The sequence below is a fragment of the Phaethon lepturus genome, unplaced genomic scaffold (assembly GCF_000687285.1).
Source record: "Phaethon lepturus isolate BGI_N335 unplaced genomic scaffold, ASM68728v1 scaffold24229, whole genome shotgun sequence".
Classification (NCBI taxonomy): Eukaryota; Metazoa; Chordata; class Aves; order Phaethontiformes; family Phaethontidae; genus Phaethon; species Phaethon lepturus.
The window spans coordinates 28396-47670 of NW_010561611.1; the positions used below are offsets into that span (position 1 = coordinate 28396).

A 19275-nucleotide genomic window follows, 5' to 3' on the forward strand; every position below is an offset into this window, starting at 1 on the left:
AGTTAAATGAGTTAATGGGTACATTATTGAGCCCTAATGGCCTGATTAAAAGTAAACAAACCAACCCACTTAAGTATGTGCTTAAGGTCTTCTGAATTCAGCACAATTTAAACTTTTTTTTTTTAAAATCACTGCTTCCCTGAAAAAACAAGGTTTTAAATTAGGATGCCGGCTACCAACCATATATAGGAGTATCTTTTGTGGTATGTCTATTGTCTGCTAATTGTGAATTGCAAAGATTACAGCTTAATTAGGACAGGTGTACAAATATTCTGGTTCATGGACATGTTTTGTTAGTACCCATTCATTAAGTGGTGCTTGAATTGGTAGCTAACAGGATAAACAAACTCTTGTCGTGGTTTAACCCCAGCCGGCAACTCAGCCCCACACAGCCGCTCGCTCACTCCTCCGCTGGTGGGGTGGGAGAGAGACTTGGAAGAGTAAAAGTGAGAAAACTGATGGGTTGAGATAAAGGCAGTTTAACAGGTAAAGCAAAAGCTGCACACGCAAGCAAAGCAAAATGAGGAATTCATTGACCACTTCCCATGGGCAGGCAGGGGTTCAGCCGTCTCCAGGAAAGCCGGGCTCCATCACGCCTAACGGTGACAAACGCCATCACTCCAAACATCTCCCCCTTCCTTCTTCTTTCCCCAGCTTTATGTTCTGAGCATGACGCCATATGGGCTGGAATATCCCTTTGTCAGTTGGGGTCAGCTGTCCCGGCTGTGTCCCCTCCCAACTGCCTGTGCACCCCCAGCCTCCTCGCTGGTGGGGTGGTGTGAGGAGCAGGAAAGGCCTTGACTGTGTGTCAGCACTGCTCAGCGATACCGGAAACGTGCACTGTTTTCAGCACAAATCCAAAACACAGCCCCGTACTAGCTACTGTGAAGAAGATTAACTCTAATCAGCACAACTCTTAAGATTAGAAATATTGCTAAATTTGAAATGAGGTAGTCATTATTTTCTGATATTGGTCTATGGCAATTAAAATATATTAATTGATACATTTTTACTTTGAGATGGTGATACAGCACTATCTTTAGGTCTTCCTTGAAATTATATGGAAGCTGAAATTGGCATAAAGCATAGAAAGGCACTTTTCAGTACCTGACGTCTTGTCAACGCCATGAATGTGAAATCTATAATGGTGTCTTTTATCTTCCTGGATGAGCCTGACTGTATCTGCACTGCCTTAAAGTCCCCAGTCATACCAACCTGAATGATCTCTTCTTTACTAGAGCTTTTTTATGCAGTTATCATCAGCTGAAGCACCTCAGCTAAACATAGTAAATGTAAAAGGTCATAAAGATAGGACACTGTTTGTGGTATCCCGTACTGCTGGACTTGTATTTCACAGGGCTAAGGTTTGCTATTCTATGCTTATATTATGAAAGAGGAAGAGAGGTGCTTTGAAGGCTAGGACTTGAATGACTGCTGTTTTGGAAGTAGTATATCATTTCTTTCATCCTGCCTGAAAGGGGTGTTGGGTTTATTTTTATTTTATTACCTTTTTTATTTTTATATATAGTAAAGATACTCAAAGTTCTTTCAAAGGATGTTTTCAGCATACAATTTTTGTAAAATTGATGAATAAACATAATTGAATTGTAACTACAATTTTTCATGTAGTTTAAAAGGACACCTTTGTTGTTTGCGGTGGCTGGAATATTACTCAGATAAAACTTTCTCCTGACACTTGAATTTATCCAAGGAAGAAATAGAACCTGGCTTTGAAAGAAACCTCTACCTTGAAACTGATTCTGTAAGGATGCAGCTTCTCTCCTCCAGCCTGTAGTTTCTTATTTGTTGTAGTAGCTTCATACCAGGTTAGGACAACTGGTCCCATCAGGCATTTATATAGATGAAATATTAGCAACTGCAAATTCCATTTCTGTTGAGTCTTCATACAAGCAGTTGAATGGGACAAGAGAAATCGTTGCTGAAGCATGCTGTAACCATCGGTTCTTCACTGGTGGGGGCCCCTTACCTGCGAAAGTAAGAGAACCCACCAGTGCCAGCTTCGGTAACTGTAGAACTGGGAAACCTGACGGTATTGTTTCCCTTTGTGCCTCCCTGCTCTAGCAAACAGCTCTGGTTTGTCAGAAAATTTTGCTAATACAGTTGTAGTGTGGATAATCGTTTCATTGTAATTTAAGAATCCATTGTTCGTTAATTATTCCTTTAGGTCTTTCACTGTTGAAATCTGGTCGTACTTAGTCTGCTATTACAGAGAAATTAATATTCAACCATTGGGTTTCTGAAAAAACAATGGAGGAGTAAAGGCAATTCTGGATTATGAGAGATTAAACCTTTATCTCAAGGAGGTCTTACTTCAAAATTAAGACTTCCCCTTTTCATTATAGTAATTTTCCCATGAGTTTTCTGATGTCAATTTATTTAAGTAATTCCTATGTGTGCATTTTTAAGATTCCACCCTTTGTCAAGGCCTCTGTGTTCATTTATATTAGTCTGAATTTACGTTTCATTTATATTACTGAAGCATACCTTTGCTACTGAAGGCTACTAAATCATCCTCTGTATCAGTAGGGCCCAGCTTTTCTTGCTGTTGAGCCACAGAAAATGCCCCTACAGACCTCTACTTCTGTCGGTTCGTAACTTCTTAGAAGCCCCTGTGTTCCCTGAATTGTTTCTAGGAAAAAGAACTGCTCTGAGCAGCTTGCAGGAGGGATGGATTGTTCTGGTGGTCTTTCAGTGAGCGCTTTCAGTGATGGCCCCTTGCGCTGCTTTTAGTGCTGCGCGGGCAGACGACTGTAAAACGGGCTGGCTGGCTAACGGACGAGCAGCAATAAGCTTTTGAATAGTCTGTGATGCCAGGTGGAGATGATCATCATGTAGAATAGGCTCACCTCATGCTTTGTGTTTCCAAAAGAAAAGGAAAAAAAAAATCATTATACTTGCTGTCAAATTAAAGGTTACTTAAATGTGTCTCTTATCACTTGTGTTCCTAGAACAGAAGCCTCTAAACTGTGCAACACCAATGTCATCTGTATTCACTGATGATGTTGCTGTTTGCTGCATGTGTGATTACTTCTTCTAATGCTTTATTTTCTAAGAGTTCAGAATGTCCCTGGCAATCATCCAAATTGGTATTATATTGCAAAACCATTGTAAATATCAGGATGATGATGTCCTCTCTATGTATGTTATTGAGATTAGTTTACTTATGGCCTGAAATAAATACATATTGTTTATTAAGACTAACAGTATACAGGTTAAAAGTAATCTGAAACTGAGATTGGTAGATCATTTTACAGAAAAAACATTATGACAAAGTATAGGAAAACCTGATTGAAGGATACTGATTGCATAGAAGAAATGCTTCTAAGTTAGAAAACAATAGAATTAGATCTGCTTTTGTAAGCCTAACTGACCTCTCTAGACATTTATATTATGACACCTGTTAAATATTATATGACATTTCTTCCACAAAAATAGGAAGATTTGGTCATCTAGTTTTTTCAGAAACAGTGATTTCAAGCCTAGATTCTAGAAGGTTATTTCCTACTTATTAGAATTCATGGTGTGTTTCTCCTCTACCCTTACCTGCTTCCCCTCTAGTTCCATTCCCAACCAGGATATAGTTATAATAATAAGATATAATAGCTAGACTAGGAATAGGATATTCACCCAAGTATCCTTCACTGAGGAATTTGTTCAAAGAATTTCTGTCTCTGTGAATTTGTATGTTTAAAGCTTATAACTTTAAGGATTTAGACAATTCTTATAAAGTAACTTTTCCCACAGGTTAATAAAAAGCTAAGGGGAAAGATGGTTTTCTGGGTTTGGTGCCAGTGAGCGTGTATGTCTACATTTTTTATGAGCAGTTTGTTTGTTTTTCCCTAGTGTAAACTCACCTGTTGTCCAGACCTTTGGTTTGACTTTCTCAATTTACAAATCAAAGTTAACTTGAATTAATATTCAGTAGTAAAATGCACTGAGCAGTATCCTTCTTGAAATCAGATTTTACAACATTTAGGACTACTTTAGCTGAATTAAAAGCTAACAGTTTCTAATTTCCTGTTTTCCATACAGTATTTGTATATAAATTTTATATAACACTCTTCTGTGATAATACAGGATAACAATGTAAGAGCAAGAACTAGGCAGAAAAATAAAACCCAACACTTTGAGAACAGTGTGGACTGAATACTTGCATTAGAATTACACGTACACAATGTGCAAACTCTGAACTGAGTGTGAATTCGGGCAATAATAATATCATGAAATAACATCTCTTTAAAGTACTTTTTTAGTATGGAAGTAATGGGGCAGATTAACAGCATCAGGTGCATTTCTATAAAACATTTCATTCAATGAGTTTTAGAGTAATCATAGAATTAATGACTTAATTTATTAGGGAAATTACATCTCTCTGTAAATACCAGTTATTTACAAATCATACACTTAAAAATTAGCAATCGAACCATCTAACCATAAATACTAAAAGGTAGCCCTAATGCCAACTGCAGTACTTTTGAGCTAAATCTGTACTGCTATGTTAGCTGGAGTTGGAAGTTTTCAACTAAATTCTACATCTATAGGAAGCCAAGGCAGCTGTGGAAGAGACAAGAGCCCTGAGAAGTAGGATTCATCTTGCAGAAGCTGCACAGAGGCAGGCTCGTGGAATGGAGATGGACTATGAAGAAGTAATTCGCCTGTTAGAAGCTGAAATTGTAGAGCTGAAGGCTCAACTCACTGATCATTCTGGCCAAAATAAAGTAAGCCTGTTGTAGTTACCATGGTTTCCTTGCTGTTGTCATGTATCTTGTTTTCGTTTTCTTTTCATCTGCTTTTCTAAAGTAGGTCACTGTTTGTCTTGTATTATTCAATAACTGGAATGATGCGTAGTGAAGGGGGTAATGTGGAGTGTACGAGTCTTCCCTTATCCAGATATCTTTGGGCTGGAAAAATAGGAGCTAGAAGCATATGTGGGTCATCGGTCAAAATGGCACATCTTTCAAGCATTAGAGCATGGAATAGTTTCTGGACTGCAGATATATTGTCTTTAAAGACTATACACATATTTGTATGCTTTTGTCCAGTATTGTTCTTAAGTAAATTTAGATTTAATCAAGATAATCATTTAAACGCTACTAACAGTATCCTGCTAAAAATTTTTCTTTTTTCAATTGAGCCTCGTATTTTAAAACCACTTCATGTCCAGTGAGACATTTTAAAACATGCTAGGGAATAAAATATTGGAGGCACTTTTAAATTTTTCCCCATAACTGCTGATCCATTTTCTACATGCAGTTTGAGCAAGTGCAAGCAGGTTGGCATTTGTGTGTTTACCTTGTTTTTCTCATGAAAAATGGATGTGCATATGAATTGATTGAAGAAAACCTATGGAAACATTGCCTTGTTTCATCAGGACAAATAATTCAGTATTACAAGGTATTAAAAGGTAAAACCGAGCTCTACGGTATGCAAGCTCGCAAAGAAGCGACATAGTAAGTACTTGTAGCTCCCAGGGAGGAATTCCTCTCATCTAATTGTGAGTGTGTGTGATGAGATGAATCACACCCTAGAAGTTCTTCTTTCTGAACATCTGGGTGCGATGCCCTACCTTTTATGTCAGGTGTTTTTGAAGCACTGTTTGTTTTCTAGGACTTGAATAAATATCAAAGTTTCAAGAAGTTCAGAGCATGTGGGTTGCTTTCTTAGAGATTTGTTTCTGAAATGCTAGCTTGGATTCCTGAAATTCTGAGTGAGCACTCAAATATCTAAGTTGAGATTTGATTCTCTGCATTTCTTATTCAAAAGAAGCAGTATCAAGTAGGTACCAACTGTACAGTATACTCTTTTTGTTATAAAAGCGTGAGGTCCCTCTGAGGGCTTCCTAGCTCCTTCTCCAATAGTGGACAGTGAGATTACCAAAGAATTATCAACAGATTCTTTGATGTTCAGAGCGATTGTGATTCTGCAGCTTTGTTCAGTGTGTACAAACAAACGTGTGTGCTCGTTTGCTTCAAGTCGAGATAATAAGTAGGTTTTGGTGGGTTTTTGTGAGAGTTTTATAGTAGGCAGTGGGCTTTCAGAAAAGATCACCTACAGTGATGTAAAAGTTTATTTTTAAGGATAGTGATATTTTCTTAATTTTGGAGAGTATTTTGGTCTAGATCATCTGTTCAGCAGACAGCTTAGCTAAACAAACATGCCCACATACATGTGAAGACTTTACTTGTGGTCCTCTCACACGAACGGTGCCAGGGACTCAGGCTGAAACCTGGAACCTCCAGAACTCGATCGAATGGGGCTCACGTTCTCTGTAACTGAAGTACAGAGGGATGCGTAACACTGATCAATAGGTTATACAAGTGCACGTAGGGAAATCCTAGGGGGTAATTTTCTCCAAGATGTGTCATAATCACTCTGTTGGATGAAGGACGTACAGATGCAAACTAGTGGACTGTGTTTGTTCACATACTGGTGATTTATGCCACCCTACTGACAGATACTGTCACCATCGGGTGGTATTTTTGATCCATTCACGAATCAGTTCAACTGTTTCAGCCCTGTCACTGTTGTTAGCTGCCAATTTCCATTTACCTTTATGTCATTTGCCAAAATCTGTTGCAGTTTGGGAGCTGATTTACTAGCAGATCAGGCATACCTGCCCCAGGAGCAGCTATGTTTTTCAGAAGTGTAGAAAAGAGTGTGCGTTAAACATTTCGGACATCCACTTCAGTTCACACTGTGTATCTCTGTAAGCCATGGGAGAAAGTGATTAGAATAAAAGTGTTAAAATATCTTTCCCAGGATAACATCCAAGACTTGAGAAAACGAGTTACAGTGCTTGACTGCCAGCTGCGGAAATCAGAATCGGCTAGGAAGACCTTTGAGGTGGCTACTGAAAAATTGCTGCAATTTGTAGAGGTAACTTTGCCTTTCATTTTTAGCAATAATTTATTTGGAAAAGTTTTGTGTTGATATTTCTAAGGAATAAACATAGTAAACTGATTATAAACTGGTTTGCAGCAGAGGTTCTTTCAGTGGTAGAAATAAAGATGGTATATAAGTATACAGATCCATGTAGGAATTTACTTAATCTTTATGTTTTGCTGTACACCAAACAAATTAAACTGATCAGATAATTTTTTTCACCTGACTTTTCACAAATCATATCAATTTCTGTAAGATTCCCCAGAGGAAAAAGGCAGAAAAAGTAGTATTTTATAATATTTTGAAATGCTATGAAACAAAAAAATTACGTTATTGTATTTATTTCATTTAAAGACGTTATAATATCTTGGTTTTTACTTTCACACTTCTGACTGGGAGAGACTAGACTCTTTAATGACAAATCAAATCCCCCCCACCCAAGTAGAACATCAATTTATAAGGTATTAACTTTTTGATTGTGTTGATCTATAAACTGTTAACTTCTTGACTGTGGCCAACAGGTTGTGCATGAAATACTTTCAGATAACTCTACTTCCTCAACAGTTTTAAGGTAACAAAATGGCATATTTATTAATAATTTATTAAAATGGCAATATTAATATTGAAAAACTCTGTTATTGTTTCAAAGTCTCCAAAAACTGTCTTATAGCTATTTTTCCTATATTTTTTCCTGTATGTTTCTGTGTGTCATTTTATTGGAGGAGAGGGAATGGCTTGAATTATAAATTAGGCTTTCAGCATACAGCTTCATTAAAAACCTGAGAATTAAATCAAAGCTATGGTTGCCTGGATGTTTCCATAAAGTAATTATAATGTGCAAAGGATTAGTTAAAATTGCAAGGAACCTTAACATTTGGTTATAATTATTTTTTTTAATTTTTTAGATTTGCCCAAGTGATTTTGCATCATCATCATTAATCCAGTAGCGTATAAATAAACTGATAACATGTATGTCCATTGAAGTTTTATTACTTTTCTTGTTTAGAAAGGTACCTAGGAATATTCAACAAGATTTAGAGCAGCCTTTGGTCCTTCAGAATATCAGCATCATTGTGCCTATATAGCCCAGATAGTCTTCCATTAATATTTGTGTAACAGTTAATTTTTTTGGTCTCTGTCATGCCATCTTTTCAGTAAAGCTCTCAAGGAAATCAAATCTATTTAAGTGAAGTTAGCTGGAACTTGATTGCAAAAAGATCTGCAGGATCAGGTCAACTGTCATATTGTAGGCGTCTGTTCTCATATGCTAATTCTAATCAATTAAATGCAGTTCCTGTTGTTGCTGCACAAGAGTGATGTTGGATGCTTTATAAAAATTGTAGAGTTTATTTTAGTAAATGGATTGAAGTATAAAACACAAAGCCACGGTGACAAACTGACTCACTGACAGTGTAGAAGATAAGAATGGGATCCTCTAAAGCAGTCTCCCTTCTTAAATGCTAATATGAAACTTACTTTTAAGTTATTTTCCTGACACCTACTGAGTTCTTGACACTAGATTTTGAGTCACGAATATTGTTTGAATTGAACTTTCCTGATACCTTTATTGTACAGACAGAGCTGCTTCTGAGGCAAACTCATCAGTTTGGTAGTATGAATCTTTTTTGTTCACACGAGACCAAAACCAACCTAGAAACACAAGTTTACTTTAGTAAGAGTAACCATTTCTCCTATAATCTTACAAATAAACTCTTATTATTTTTTGCTCTGTTAGTGACAGAAGAACAACGTTGTCTACTAAAGCACTTCTAGCACGGTTGGGAAGGATTGGACCTACTGTCACAACTGCTCTTGCAGCAGAAGCCAGAGACCTTGCCAAGTCTGTCCGTGCCATATTGGAAGTAGATTGTGAGTGAGTGTATGCGTCTTTGCATGTCTGCACGTGTACACGTGCATAAATACTTCCTTTCTTCCATCACATGTTGCAGCTTTAGCATTTTGCTTGCTAATTGAGTAGTGTGTTTTGGTAGTCACCATGTGAGGTTTTTTTTTTTCTAAAGGTGGAAAAAGGATCCTGAGTAGAGGTTCTGTTTGGATTGGGTTAGGACTGTGGTGTAGGTAAGGGATCCAAGAGTCCAGTGTTTTTCAGAATGGTGGAAGACCTACAAACGCAGGAAAAGGGCTGCTGCTGCTAATGCCCTTTGTTTTTCTAACCCTAACGCTTACCGTAACCGAAACTTACCCTACCCACAGTCAGAACCTTCTCCTACAATTGGGCACTTCTCATAAGGTGATTTGGCCACTTTTCTGTTGCGTGCTGCACCCAGTAGAATTTGTTCACTGTATTATTTTTCCATTTCATTCCAAGATTACAGAGCTGCCTCAACTCTGGCTGTTTAAGATCTAGTCAGTACTTCCTAGGACTGATACAGAATGCAGAATGAGGAAAAACTAGTTTCTGTCTAGAAGTGGTTTTCCTTATTAATGCCCCTAAAATAGTAAGCGCATTTCCTCCTTAACTTTAAGCAGATATCCCAGGGTAGTTCATTGCATGCATTTTACTAGTGTCAAACGTGTGTAATAATAATGACCTTACTTAAGTAAATTGTGTATATTTTCTAATTCACTGAAGGTTGCGGAGTGACTAATAGTGAGACTTTTGCAGAAAACAAAGAACAAAAAAAGTAAATTAAATAAATCTTTGCAACAAACAGTGTTTTGAATTATAATGAAGTCACAGAATATTTTCGGATCATAAATATTTGTCCGGGGAAAATGCATCTGGTATTTCCTTAAGTTATTTCTGATAGCATGTATGTTGCTTTGTTAATTGCCAGTTGAAAATTTCTTCTGTTTTTATTAAGCCAAACAGAGGACTTTTGTTCCTCTTTTACTAGCCTTTAATAAGAATGTGGTGATTTAATAAATCAAGAAAATATTTATTCTTTTGAGATTTAACCTAGGAGTAGGTAGACATTTCTGAAAAGACCTAATAATTCAGAGATTTATAATACATTTCATCCCATTCTAGAAGGGTTGACTGAGCAAGTGATCAGTTCTATGCAAGCTGAAATTAGTCGCCTGTTACAGAGTGCAGTAAAGCCAAGGGATGGTACTGGAGACTTTTTGCTGCCACAAAGCAGGTCATATAGAGATGTCTCAGCAGATTCAGTTTTTCTTTTTACTTTTGTTCTTCTGTTTCCCTTGCACTTTGCACAGTCTCTTTACTTCTGGGTTCATCAACAGGCTGTTATCTAATAAAGACCTCATGAAAGGCAAAATGGAAGTATAGTATTAAAAAGTTATTTTGGTTCTGTTAATAGCATTTATCACTCTTCCAAAAACAATATACCAAGGACTTTCTGTAGTTCAAGATCATCTTGATCTAAAGGTTAGGAAGAAGTCAGAAGTAAGCATCACATGGGATTCTAGCGGCTGGGGTTTCCTGCTCTCAAAAGACGTCACCTGAAACTCATTGAAACTCATTGGTGGGAATATTTCCGTTGACCTTGATGGGTGTTAAACAAAAATGGTGAATGCAGTCTAAGTCAATGGAATTTTTGGAATATAAGTTTTAATAACTCAGTATCTTAAACCATACAGATACAGATCCTTCTTCCAAGATGCAAAGGATGCATCAGAATGAGATTTCTCCAAATTTTTAGAAAATCAGAGCATTATTGTTCTGGATTTTTAATGTGAGTTTTGAAGTCAGGAAATGCCCTTGAGGAAACAAATCCTCCAGACCTTTTAAATCTGGTATCAGTTCATTAGCAAAGAAGATAGATATTTTTATTTAAAATTGGATGTGAATCATTCATAGCACCAGAGGACAGTGGAGGTTCAGTGTCAGTTCACTATGCACCTTCATCAAACTATAATTAGAATATAAATTTATTCCAGAGTACATTTTTTCCTGAAAAACTTAAAGCAGAAAATTAATGCCAAAATGAGGGATATGAAGATTTCCAGAATCATGTAGAACTAGCAGAATTTCCTGACTCTAATGCTCTATTTTCATTCCGGAATGTTTACAAAATGTTATTCTGCTCAATTTATATGAACACATTTACATCAAAGTGTCTTAATGAAGATCTTATTGCTGTAGGGGGTGAACGTAGCCTGCAGTTTCATTTGGAGATACACGTATATCCTCAGGTCATTAACAGAAATCTGTTCCCATTGGTAAAAATTACGCTAGTTCATGAGCATTTACTGTTATAAACTGCATGCAGTTGGAAATCTAAGAAACAACTGTGGCTTATTATACAATTCCCAGTTCAGATCATCGAAGTGATTTTATGTTTTGATCGTATTTACCTGTACTTGAGCAGACATGTCAGTGCTCATCTGGTTTAGATGGATTGATTTGCAAAACTAAAACAGAAATGGCCTGACGAGTTACAGGAGTTTTTTGAAAGCTGGTGAATTACGGTTGCCAATAATCATTGTATCAAAGATTTGAATATCCTTTTTACATTGTTGGGAATTAATTTAGAAAGGGACTGAATAAATATATTTGTTGAGGAAATGTTTCAAGATATGAAAAATGTCTTATTTGATATTATTTATGCAACATTTATTTATTACATCACTCTGTGGAGAAGAAAGCAAAATAAGATAAAAAAACTCTTCAGAAATGTCCAGAATTTTAGAATTATTGTTACTGGTGGAAGTGAAAAGAATAACAGTGGCCAGGAGAGAAGATAATTGGTTTTCCACCAGTGACAATGGTAGAGGTCTATCATACCACACAGGAAATTGTGCAAGGAAGTTGCATTTAGAAGTAAGACTCTGAATTCTAACATGTGGTTGTGTCAAACGTAATAGGTGGGATACATGTTAGAAAGCTCTGGAGCCACAGCAGGGATCCATTTTATGAACCTGAGAGTTAAAAATAGCTCTGCAGAGAAGGATTTAAAGATTGAATGTCATCCTTCTGAGTTCATTCTGATTTGGAGAGTATTACGGATAGATCTGGGCTCTGACGAGCTTGTGTATGAGATTAAAGCTTTAAACCTTGCTTTCTCTCTCTCTCTCAACAAAAAAGTAGTTAAGGCAGAGTAACTATTTAATAGCATTCTGTCTGCAGTTGTCTGTGCCAGATTCTCACAAAATGTTTCCCATGTCATCTTCAGTTTTCTTGCAGATGGGCTGTCATAAAAAGGGGGCTCTCGTGTATGTAGCATTTCATAAATACCATATAGCAAAGAAAAAAGTGTAATAGACATTACATTGCAGACTGAAGGTTTTCCTTTTTCACGGAAAGATGTCCACAACGTAGTTATTAGTTAATGAATTCTTAGAGAATTGGAGTTAGTATTTTTGAGATTGCTAAATGGATAAAAACATATAGTTGGGCAACCATCGTGATAGACTCTACTTTCTAAATAGAACTTCTCTTTCATTATTTGCTTCATTTTGTACAACATGAAGTAAAAGAGCCCTAGCCAAAATACCTTTTTGATTAATTTACAATACATGTGAAACAAAGTCTAGGTGCAAAGACAAGGTTTGTGGAGTGTTCTTCCAAAAGAAAATTGCTTCCCTTGTTAAAGATCATCCTTGACAACTAAGTCAAAATGACACATTTATGAATTGGCCACACAAACTGTCCTCTTCCTCCATAATAGCAAGACATTTTGCCTGAGGGAAGACATTTAAAGAAGTTCAGTGTATTCCTGAAAATCTCCAAGTGTATGTTGCCTTGTGATAATGCTGCAGATCAGTTTTCAGCTTTGTAGGTTGAATGACAGCTATGTGAAGTCAGTTTGGCTTCAAGTGAAGACTCTGTTTAAAAAAAAAAAATCTGTTTTCCAGTGCTCACTACTACAGGATCCTCAAGATCCAGAAATGCAAATAAGAAAGTAATAAGAATAATCAAGCTCATCCCTTGAAAGATTCATCCTTCATCTTCATGAAAGACTGTAAGCTATTTTTAGAAACGGAGTCTTGAGAGGCCTTTCTGCTTTGTAGAATACAAGCATCTCCTGAAGACATAAAATTACTTTTATCATACAAAGGATAATAATGCCTCAGTGAAAGAACTGTAGCATTTAAAAGTAGTTGCTGGCTGCACTTAGTAAACCATATGGTGCAAATCATGCTAAAAAGATTTGAGAAAGCATTTTCCTCTTTTCTATTACAAAAATAGAAAAGAAGTACACTTGGTACTGGTAATGGCCAAAATCTGATTAACCCTGGAACATAGTTACCTCTTCATAAAATAGCAGGCAATTGGCATTTTGAAATGTGCACTAGTATAATGCAGCTTTCAAGTATTTTGACTGCTAATTTCCTCGCTCTGACTCTGAAATTTCTATCCAAAAATACAGTCTTGCTCTTGTTGATATAATCCCAGTCATCAGTATCCATCAAGTGCTATGAAGCCTGCTTCTCTGCTGAGCAGGCGCTCAAGCAGTGTATCATGAACGGTTTTTCCCCATCGTGTTCCTTTAATCTGTTGTCAGCCTGGGATCTGATGATCTGGCAATCATGCTGAAGTTCACTAAAATGATCTCCAAATTAATATAGCTTCCAAAAATCTTCCTTACTTGCTGATGTTGATCTTGCTAGTCACAGTACGTTTGATTATGAAGACCTTACAGGCAGTTTAGTTGCCCGGTTTTCGTATTCATTTTCCTATGGTCAGCATCCATTAGTGCATGTTCTCTTGACAGTTAAGTTGCTTTTGATTTTTGGACCCCAGGCAAAATCTTACATCTCAGGCATTAAAAGCTGAAATATGGAATCTATTTCTTCAGTTTAGTTTTTTGAACTATATTATGGTCAATTGCCAAAACCATTCCGTATTCAGCAAAGTGTTAGTTGTCCCTTCCCATTATTTTGACAGTGTGGGTGGAACAAAGTTATAAGGTAGAGTAGCAAGCCTTTGCAAGTAACAATTTTGCTTCTTTGAGAAGAGAGAATATTGTTAAGTATTCATACTTCTTTTATTTATTTCTTGCAGTCCTGGTGTGTTTGTTTATTACAACAGAATTAATGCCATATACATTATTACTATTTTGTTCCTGAAATTAAAGATACAACAGGACTGTAATTTTGCACGGATAATTGGCTGTAGTTCATCAGGAGAGCTCTGACAAAGTTGACATGTAAGCATGGGCTGCTTCCCCCCTCCCCTTTTTGGTTTATCTCTGTACATCACAATCCAGATGTAATTTTAAGATGGGCATACACTGGCTAATTTGACTTTTGCTAATTAGGCTAGTGATATTAAAGATGCATTTGCAGAGGCTGAATATCAAAATAGGAGTCTTCTGTTGGCCCCAAGAACACTGTCTGATTGCTAGCGTTCGCTGAAGCTCATGCTGCTATGTCTTTTTATATTTTTCATATCAGACAGAGAAAATTATTTCCTGCAAGATCATCTTTGTGGGGAGAGTTCTGCATTGGGAGGACAGCATGCCTTTAATATTCTTTCAGCTAATAAACTAGAACTGTACCTTTTCTTCCTTACAGGAAGAACTGCTGGGGAAGGAGCAGCATAATGACAACTAAAGAGATAACTCTTGTGTATTCATTTTTCTGGCAAGGCCATAAATATTTCAGTGAATTACTGAAATCAGAAATAGAAGAGACCTATTAAATTATACAATGTATATCCTAATGCATCTGTACAGCTCCCCTTCTTAATAGTTTTTGAATAGCAAAAGAAGTAAATCTTAAAATCGATGCTGTATGCTTTAAAGATAATTACAATGTATTATTCCTTTGAAAGTTTCAACAACAACAAAAGAGGTGAGTTTTCCCAAAAGAGAATTTGTCAACTGTTTTATCCAGTGGAAAACTTCACAGTTTTGCTAGTCCCTGAAGGTTGAAGATTTTTTCCCTCAGAAGAAAAATACTTAATGGGAGGGTAATTTCATTTTTGCAGAAAGTAACAATATTAAGTTATTAAATGAACTTCTTACTGCTGAATCCTTTACTGAGTTGACATTTTTTAAAAAAAGATAAATCCCAGAATCACATTGGTAATTTTGGAATATGACCTGGTCATCAGTGGCTCCTTCTACTTGCAGAATCATGCTGAATATTGAGCTCGTGGGGACTGCTGTCTTTTGCTGCAGAATATTGGCACTGTATTCCTCATGTAGCATCATGGCATTATACCAAAGATTGTCAACTTCTCAAGAACAATGCTCCAGAATCCATTTTTCCTTACAAAAGAGCAGGAGTCAGGTGTGCATCTAGCATGTCTTCCTGGCCTCCACTGAGTTCTGAAGGCAACATGAGACATAAAACCTCTTCCTTATGTAACTGAAGCATCTCCCAGTTTGTCTTGAATTCGAAATGTAGTTACTTTCTTGTTTGCTCAGTCTCGTCTTGTAAAGACAATATAGGGCAAGACAAGATAGAGCAAGACCGGAGCTTCATGCTGCTGCTGAATGCATCGCTTGATGTAGTCTCTGTGGGGCAGTGGTTTTCTGGTTTTCAGCTCTGCTCAACGGGAAACTTTATAGGAAGTTCAACGTGCGCTCCGGACCCGCTACCAGTCACGCACTGTGAGCGAGTGGCACTATGCACAGACAGTGGCTACTATACAAACTGATAGTTTGTCCAAAAAATTAAACTTTAGATAGTAAAAAATTTTAATACTATTTTTTATTAAATTGTAGAGTACTCTCATTACTGATCTGAAAACTTTGCTAGTGCAACACAGGAATATAGTTTGGGAATTGAAACAAAACTTAGTAATTTTCCTTCTACATCTTCAATGGTGTAAACTGAGAATAACCCTTGACTTGTTATGTATTGGAACAATTAAAATTATCAAATACACGTGAGATGAGAAGTGGATCCCTTTTACCCTGTAATTTAGACACTGTTGAATTTTTGCCTCATTCTGAAAATGAGAATGTTTCATTAAAAAATTGATAACTTATCAGCAACTCTTTAGATATACTGCAAATCAGATCACAGTAAGAAACCTGAAGGTGAACAACTTACCTACTTTCAGAAAAATTAAAATTCAAAGTTGCGTAACAGGGAAAATGGCTTCTATAATCCTCAGGGAAAAAATCCAATCGTATTTCATACAATTTTGTAAGGGCACAGACAGGAATTCAGAAACTTATTCTACATAACTGTTTACTTGTAGCAAAACTTTGAGTTTTCTGGAAATCATGTGAATTTCCATTTTTGCCTGCATGGTAAATAAGAATAAGGAGTTGTAATTTTGACAGTGTTCATAGAACTGTAATTCCAGCAAGAAAATCTGTCCAAGAAAATGCTTCATTGCAAGAGAAAGGAATTGTTCCACTTCAGAAATGTAATAGCGTACAATATTTAAATTATTTCCAATATAAATTAAATTAAAATGAGTGTGCATGGAAATTAAGTTTAAAATGGAGCATTAGACCTGTGAGACGAGTCCATTCTTCAGTCTGTAAATCTAATATGATCTGCTTTATTTACATCATCTGTACACCTTGATTAAAATCATTATCCCCATTTTAAGAAGGAATTTGAGCCATGAAGCAGCTCACTCGCTGATTCATAGGAAAGAAAAAAAAAAAAGAGCAAGGATTTAACAGAAGTGTCCTGAATTTAATATTTTTTTTCTGACTAGGTGTCATATCGATAGGAAATCCTGAAAGCAGCTTTTTTTTCTTCCTGAATAGTAACCTACTATTACTAGAATCTATTTCAATATAGGTAATATTCTTCTGTATTCTTAGATAACTGTCAGGTTTCTTAAGGACTTACAAAAATACTTTGTTTCTGGTTCATCATTACTGTGTGTTATATTTCTACAGTGTATTTTCATTGACCAAAAATGTCAGTTGGTGCTTTGACTGTGGAACGGTGTCAAGTAGCACCTTTACACTGTCTTAGCCCCTTAAAGTCTTCATTAGAAAAGGAGACTGCCTAACGGGGAAGCATAGACTTAGAACGGAGACAGCCACAGGGTCCATTAAAGCTTTCTGAAAATGTTTTACTGGTTTTGGTTTCTTGCCTTTTTTTACTGTAATATGTTTGATGCTGTATTTCAGTGCTGTGTACTTGATCCGGATTAAATTTTTAATGCATGGCTATCCACGTATTTCAAAGTAATTTAAAATTATAGCTGCGGTTTCCAAGCTGTAGTTTGTCAACAGCCACTGAACCACAAAACTCTTATAACTGATTTACAGAACCTTAGCACTTTTACATTCTCTTCAATTACAGGATTCATTATGATAATCTATGAGAATTTTTGGAGTGGGTAGTGATCCCTGACTCAAAAAAAAACATACTATAAAGCCTGTTTCTTTGGCCAGGATTGGTTTGGTTTTACAACAAATACTTCGAAGGAGACAAGTGAAGACTTGTTTGGTACATAATATAATTAAAATACATTACTCCTGTGAACACAAGACATAAAGATGCCTTGCAAATGGGAAGCAGAAGAAATGTCTGCATGTAATATAAATTACACAAAAGTTTACAAAACTAGCACTCAGGTGGTACTTGCCACCAGGGGATCTGGTTAGAAAGGACCTCCAGCAATTAGGTAGTGCATCCGCCTGCCTCCAGCAACATGAATTATATGTACATTAATCCAAACAGCTATTTGTCTAGCATATTCCACCGCTTCTGTAGGCTAACTATTCCCATCCTTAATTATCTTTGCCATTAGAAAGCTTTTCCTTTGGCCTAAATTCTCCACATTGCAGTTTAAGCTCATTGCTACTTGTCTTCATCCTCCTAGTTATTGAGAACACCCTACTACTTTCCTCTTTGTGGCAGCTTTTGACATACTTGAAGACCATATCGTGTCCCCGCTCTGTTTTCTGTTCCCCAAAATAAACCAGTTTGTTCATTTTTTCCTTACAGAGCGTGTCTTCTAGCCATTTCATCACCCTCGTATTTCTCTGAATTCTCTCCAAGTCATCAAGATTGTATTGAGTTCTGTAGCTGAGACCTTCCTGTGGGAGACAAAAATGGAATAATAAGTTTGCTTGCTTTAATATATAGCACACGAGCTCTTATGTCCCCAGATGGTGCTCCCTGTCCCTGGTGGCTTCATGTTCCTGATTCGTATGAAGTTTGGGCTTTCCTGTACTTCCAGAGCCTTTTCTGCTGAGCCCCAAAGCCTAGCTAGACATACCCCGCTTGCTGTTGTGCAGCTGATTATTCGCACCTAGGGTAGGACTTCGCTTTTGTCTTTATTGAATTACACCCTATTTATTTCAAACATCTGATCGAGTGAGTCAAGCTCTTACAAAATTCTAATCCTGTTTTTCAATGACATTTCAAAGAAATGTCCATTTACAAATAGGTTTTAAATCCTGAACTATCCCTGAACTCTCCTTACTTGGACTAAAACCCCATTTTGTTGAATGTGAGTGAGGAATGACATTGTTTTCCTGTAACTGGTCTTACTTGTGGGTATTGTTGTAGACCTAGAAATTAGACTCCACTTGTTTAATTTGATGTCAGATAATCAGAACACGACAGTAATTATGTACAAGCAGAGATGCTAAATAAAGGTGACACTAATAAGGGTGGAATAATTTTATAGCTTGATCAGATTAAAAAATATATTTAAAGTATCAATTATGAACAAGTTGCTAGCTAATTTATTGGTGATTAAACATGTATGTTATTCTTAATGTTTCACAGCAAGGAAAAAGACAATTCAATGGCTAAAGCCTGTATTTGAGATAGTTCGTTAGTGTGACCTAGATTTCAGAAATCTGTTGTTGCTGCTAGAAAAGCAATTTATTCCCTCTCCATTCACTTACCTTTAACGAGAAAAGATGAGTCAGCTTTTGAATAGGCACTGTCTGTACTGACTTTCAAATCAAAACATTTTAATAATGAAAAACAAGTAAGTGATATTATTATACCCTAAAATGCAGATGAGCTAACGAGATTAGTGCAGTCTCGTTAGGTTAATTTCCAGCATCTCTGAAGGAAGACTTCATTACAGCGCAGACCTTTAAAAGTCTATGGACTCGTGTAGTTCATACTGTGACCCCACTATGAAAAAATTAATTGACTTTGTGCCTCTTGCCATACGAGTTGTACTTGCTCTTGGTAACTATGGAGACTGAAGTCAAAACTCTCCAGAATCAACAATTTTACTGGATGGTAAATACTTCCTAAACTGTCCCTCTATTATTTCTGTTGACATAATGCTTAGAGTTTTGGTATGTTAATCCTTAATTATAGCAGGATGTTTTGACATGGGGGGTGAGGGAGGGAAGTTCTAAATCTGATAGCACGGAGACGCAAATTGCTCACAGCCAGAGGAAACACACGGGTGAGACGGGAACTGAACCTCGAGATCGGTCCCGGATCGGTGTCCCGAACTCGGGGCTGCCTCCCTCTTCCCTTGCTTTGCCAGCACAGTTCAGCCAGGGGCGGCTGGAATCGGGGGGGGGGGGAGCCCCCCGCCCCCGG

General features: G+C 36.9%; 1 protein-coding gene across 1 annotated transcript in view; it reads left to right on the top strand.

The window, feature by feature from the left end:
- STXBP4 (syntaxin binding protein 4) overlaps positions 1 to 19275 on the top strand; it is a 70527-nt gene that overhangs the window by 26513 nt on the left and 24739 nt on the right. The window contains exons 17-20 of the mRNA XM_010294062.1: positions 4563 to 4739; positions 6781 to 6897; positions 7425 to 7474; positions 8639 to 8772. Coding sequence (XP_010292364.1) covers positions 4563 to 4739; positions 6781 to 6897; positions 7425 to 7474; positions 8639 to 8772 — 478 coding nt within the window. The remainder of the gene's footprint in view (positions 1 to 4562; positions 4740 to 6780; positions 6898 to 7424; positions 7475 to 8638; positions 8773 to 19275) is intronic.